Source organism: Podarcis muralis, chromosome 2, assembly GCF_964188315.1.
Source record: "Podarcis muralis chromosome 2, rPodMur119.hap1.1, whole genome shotgun sequence".
NCBI classification, from domain to species: domain Eukaryota; kingdom Metazoa; phylum Chordata; class Lepidosauria; order Squamata; family Lacertidae; genus Podarcis; species Podarcis muralis.
This window is the reverse complement of record NC_135656.1, coordinates 10,976,253-10,981,483: the sequence shown is the minus strand read 5'-3', so window position 1 is coordinate 10,981,483 and position 5,231 is coordinate 10,976,253. Positions and strand designations below refer to the sequence as shown.

The 5,231-nt window shown below is 44.9% G+C and overlaps 1 protein-coding gene across 1 annotated transcript; it reads left to right on the top strand.

Annotated features, from left to right (window-relative positions):
• Positions 1–3,641: 3,641 nt before the first annotated feature.
• On the top strand, positions 3,642–4,836 carry LOC144326708 (claudin-34-like). Its single transcript, XM_077923468.1, has one exon. It carries the CDS (start codon positions 3,642–3,644, stop codon positions 4,572–4,574), a length of 933 nt encoding a protein of 310 aa, XP_077779594.1. The 3' UTR covers positions 4,575–4,836.
• Positions 4,837–5,231: the final 395 nt, after the last annotated feature.

The window sequence follows — 5,231 nt, the reverse complement described above, 5'->3', positions numbered from 1 at the left end:
TATAGTAAGTAAAATAGAAACAGGTTACAGACGCTTCAGATTACAAACTCTGCTAACCCAGAAATAGTACCTCGGATTAAGAAATTTGCTTCAGGATGAGAACAGAAATCGTGGCGGCAGCAGGAGGCCCCATTAGCTAAAGTGGTACCTCAGGTTAAGAACAGTTTCAGGTTAAGAATGGACCTCCAGAACGAATCAAGTTCTTAACCCGAGGTACCACTGTAACAGAGACCAACCAGAGAATATTGAGAAGCAAAGCAGCTAGTAAGCCTCATCTTTATTAACAGCTGCAACAGGGTGCTTCCCCACATGCAGGAGAGAGGAGGAGGACCCCGAGCCATGCGCGCAAGTCCTTATATAGACATTTTAAATTGCCCGCCTTGGAGTTCAAGACCACCCCCAGAAACATCATACATACTGTACATCACAGGAAAGGCGGTCTACAACAGAAATCTGAGTGCGTTGTTTATCTCCTGTCTGGCAAGTTACCTGATTGCATTATCTGGGTTTTGGCCACTCTTTTGTTAGTATAACTACTAAATTCCTGAATCTAGGTCACAGGCTCACACCCTGTTCATAACTTGAATGTGCCCTTAAGACAGGATTTGTGAGGAAAGAGACAATGGGGAGGTTTCCCACTTTGACCTTGCAGAGAAATATTTGAGGTCAATTTGTTCTGGACCTAATCTGTGGGGTTTCAGACATGTGGTTTATATATACAGTTATGAACTTATGAACATTTAATTTTTTTTATATATGACCTTAAAATTCTTATAACAGATACCGCCCAGGCTTGTGCCCCAGGGAGGTCACTCCAGAACTGCTAACACAGCTGTCTGACTTCACACCCGGAGGGGCACTCTGTTGTCTCTCAAGAACGATTTCAAGTCAGGTGAGAGGCTGGCCCCTCTCCTTGTTGCCAGAACCAGCCTTTCCCTATAAACTATAACAAGCTCTGCTTTATCTGGATTGGTTGTAGGCTAACATTCTGTGTGGCCAGCCAGTTGCATCTGGAAAGCTTGCAAGGAAGGCGTGGAAGTTGTGCTGACTCTGTAGCATATTGCAATATAGGGTAGACTGCACCTGGGTGTGGATGCTCCAGCTTTAGCTATCTTGACTAATAATGGCTGTTAGAAAGAGTTAACTTCTATGAATTTGACTAAGCCTTTTTTCAAAGCATTTAAGCTAGCGCCCTTCCGTCCTTTCTCTGTTCACTACTTACTCGAGTCCTCCTTGCTTGGAGGAAGCCGGCAGCATACTGAGGGATGAGCTCAAATTATCCATTTCAATCTCCAGCAAGGCACCGCCCCCTGCTCCTTGAGAGTTAGAACTGCAGGCAAAAAATATGGCCTAACTATTTCGCCTCAGAGTTTGAAGGGTTCCCCTGCGCCTGCTTGAGTCCATCAAATTAGAAATCCCAGAAGGGCATCGTTGTGGGTGATGATAGCAGGCCCCACAAGTAATTTAGCACTGGGAACATGGTATCATCCTCCCTGATCAAAATGCTCAGCGAGATCTTGAGAAGACTATAATCAAGAATGAACAGAGGAGAGGCAATTTTGTAGGAATGAATGGGTGACTTCAACTGCATAGCTGTCAACTTACAGATTTGAAAATAAGGGACCAGCTGCCTCGAAAATAAGGGATCAGCAGCCAAAATAAGGGATCAACAATTACTTTGATAAAATACATATTTTGTTGCGTGCAAATGGCTTTAGATACCTGTTAGGTCCATAAATTACCATATAGCACATATTCAACAACAAAAAAAAGCAACAATTTGTTATTGACAAAGGACAGCTGGACATAGAAAGGGCCCCATTACCTTCAGTAGCTTATTTAAGGGACATCATCAATAAGGGACAGCAGCGGGACATGGCGCTGGGATAAGGGACTGTCCCGCCAAATAAGGGACGCTTGACAGCTATGTTCAACTGCCCCCACATGGACTGGTTACATGGGTATTCCAGCCATGACAAAGATTTCTAGATACCCTAATGATTGCACAGTTGGCCATGGAACCTACTAGAGCAGGCATGGCCAAACTTGGCCCTCCAGCTGTTTTGGGACTACAATTCCCATCATCCCTGACCACTGGTCCTGTTAGCTAGGGATGATGGGAGTTGTAGTCCCAAAACAGCTGGAGGGCCAAGTTTGGCCATGCCTGGACTAGAGGAACCAGAACCAATCTAGAGTAGTGCCAAGAATCTAAGGCAAAATTGCACAAGGTCAAGAATCCCCTACTCACAAACTGCTTACCGGGGTCTGGGAGGGATGCTGTCAGAGCCCTCCCGTTCCCTTCCGAAAGCCTGGTAAGCGGAGAAAACCTGCTGGGTAATGTAAAGCGAGTATAAGTGGCAGGCTTGGCTTACTTTACATGTAAACGACCAATTGCCAAGAAAATCCAATATGGTAACATTTGACTTCAAAAGAGGAAATTTCCCTCAAATGAGGGGATTGGTAAAAAGGAAGTTGAAAGGGAAATCACTCCAAAATGTTCAGGAGTGGTTTAAAAACATAACCGAGTATAAACCACAGATCAGGAAAGATACCATGAAGGCCAATAAGACACCAGTATGGTTAATGAGCAGAGTTGAAGAAGCTATTAGAAGCAAGAAGGCCTGTCCAAAGGAAGAGAACAAAAAGGAACACAAACTTTGGTTTTTTTTTTAAAAAAAAGGTACAAGCACACAGTAAGGGATGCTAAAAAATAATCTGAGGAGCACGTTGCTAAAAACATTAAGACCAACCACAAGAAGTTCTTTAAATATCTTAGTAGCAGGAGAACATCTAAGGAGAAGGTCCCTTGGATAAGAGTCAAAGGTGTGCCAAAGGAGATTGCAGAGAAGCTGATTTAATTCTTCGCATCTGTCTTCACAAGGTAGATCCCAGATATAAAGTAGATTCCAGAACTAACTTTTACAGGAAGGAAGTCTAGAGAATTGTGGTAGATAATGGTGATGAGAGAGGAAGTTCTAGGCTTAATAGACAAAACAGGTAAAGGTTAAGGGACCCCTGACCATTAGGTCCAGTTGTGACCGACTCTCAGGTTGCAGCGCTCATCTCGCTTTATTGGCCAAGGGAGCTGGCATACAGCTTCCGGGTCATGTGGCCAGCAGGACTAAGATGCTTCTGGTGAACCAGAGCAGCGCATGGAAACGCCGTTTACCTTCCCGCTGGAGAGGTACCTATTTATCTACTTGCACTTTGACGTGCTTTCGAACTGCTAGGTTGGCAGGAGCAGGGACCGAGCAACGGGAGCTCAGCCACGTCGCAGGGATTCGAACCGCCAACCTTCTGATTGGCAAGTCCTAGGCTCTGTGGTTTAACCCACAAAACAGCGAAATCATGAGCAGCTTCCCATCCACAACAGGTTGCTGAGGTTCTGGCCATTTTCACAGGAACAATGCAACAGTATATTAAATCAGTACCAGTGTGCTGGAAGAAAGTATGTGTGTCCACTTCTCTGGATCAGATGTCTCTACCTAAGCAGGGGGTGGGAGAGAGCAGGGGAACCCTTTCTTTTGCTGCTTCTTTCTGTGCATGGAAGGAAGAATGCAGGAGTGAAGATGTCCTTCAATGACTAGACATGCTTGTTATTCCCTCTCTCACTGCATGTTGTCTTCTCTTTTGTTTCCAGGATGTCTGCCAATGTCTCCCCTGGTCCCCTCCTCTCCAAACCCCCCATGTGGGTGAAAGAAGGCTCCCTGGTGGTCAGATGGCTGAGCTTAGTTTCCTGCCTCCAATTACGTGCATTCCTGGTGGATATTTTGGCCTTGCTGATGTGCATTGCATCAACGGTCAGTGTCAACTGGAGAGTGTGGCGTGTGGAAAACATCAAGGGAATTGGCTCTGGAAACATCTGGATTGGAATCTGGGATGTCTGCTTTTGGAAAGACCCTTCTAACAACGGCTGGCATTGTGAAGATCTCAATGAGCAATATCCCACCCTCCCAAGGGAATTTTTTATTGCTCAGGACTTAATGCCATTAGCTTCCATTATGAATTCAGTGGCCCTAGTATTACTATCATTTGCCCTGTACAATGTTTTCAAGCCCAGAAAACATCATAATTTTGTTTTAACCTTTTTTAGCCTTGGAGCTCTGCTGAACTTACCTGCAGGGATACTCGTCCTGATTTTTGTAATATGGAACATGTCTGCTGTCTTGCAAAATGGGGAAATTGTCTTCCCAGAAGCTTTTGAATTGCCTCAAATTCCCAGCGAGCAGCATATTGGACCTTCTATTTATCTAGGTTATATCACTGCGGGTTTCCAGCTGCTGAGTGCAGCATTGGTTGGGATGGAGAGATGTTGCATCAGGACCAGCAGAACAGATACATCTCAAATAGAAACTGTAGTGGTGATTACCCCAGGAAGTGCAGTGAATAGCGAGAGTCTAACTACTTGTTCGAAGTGTGGTTCTCTGCTGGACCTGGTAATTCAAGAGAAATCCTCTGCAGTGCAGATGGAGGAAAGCCATACACCCCAAAGCTCACCTGAAGGACATCAAAGCCCACCTGATGTCCCCAAACATACTATTATACATGTGACTCCCTACAACAAGGAGTCCTAAACTATCAGATCCAGATCCACGCAGATCGCTCCATACACGCATGGATCTGCATGGATCAGGATCTGATGGTTTTGTTTTGGGACTTCAGGTGGGCTTCGATGTCCTTCAGGTGAGGAGGCCTCTTTTTTATGACTAGTATTTATTTATTTATTTAAGAATTTGTTGATTTACAAAAGTGTGCAATGTCTCTCTCTCTCATGTTCTCCCCCCCCCCCCATGTAACATTTTTACAAATCATTTTCATTTGTTGAGACATTAGGAAGAAAAGGGGAAAGAGGTGGAGGGGGGGAGATGGGTGGGGGTGGGGTCAGGTGGCGATTTTTCTACTTTACAAATTGTGAACTTGTTAACACAAGTTGGAAAGGCTATAATCAGACAATATATCCTCTCCTGCATCCCTGAACATTCCCACAAGATTAGCATAGAAAAATATGTCAGGGCAACACCCAAGTATAAGATTAGCATAGGCAAACATGTCTTAAGTACCCACCACCCAAAGTACAACAGAACTTCCTTGACATGTCTGGATCCTGAGGCAAGTCTGGAGATGAGATTTGGCCTTCCTTGGCTAACTATGAGCCCAGCAATTGTCACCTCTGGGCATTTCCTGGGGTAGGAGGTGTGTATATATGTCTTCAAGCTTGGGGAGGTGGAAGG

Coding starts and splice junctions, on each gene's coding strand:
- LOC144326708 (XM_077923468.1), top strand. CDS start 3,642: ATGTCTGCCAATGTCTCCCCTGGTCCCCTCCTCTCCAAACCCCCCATG.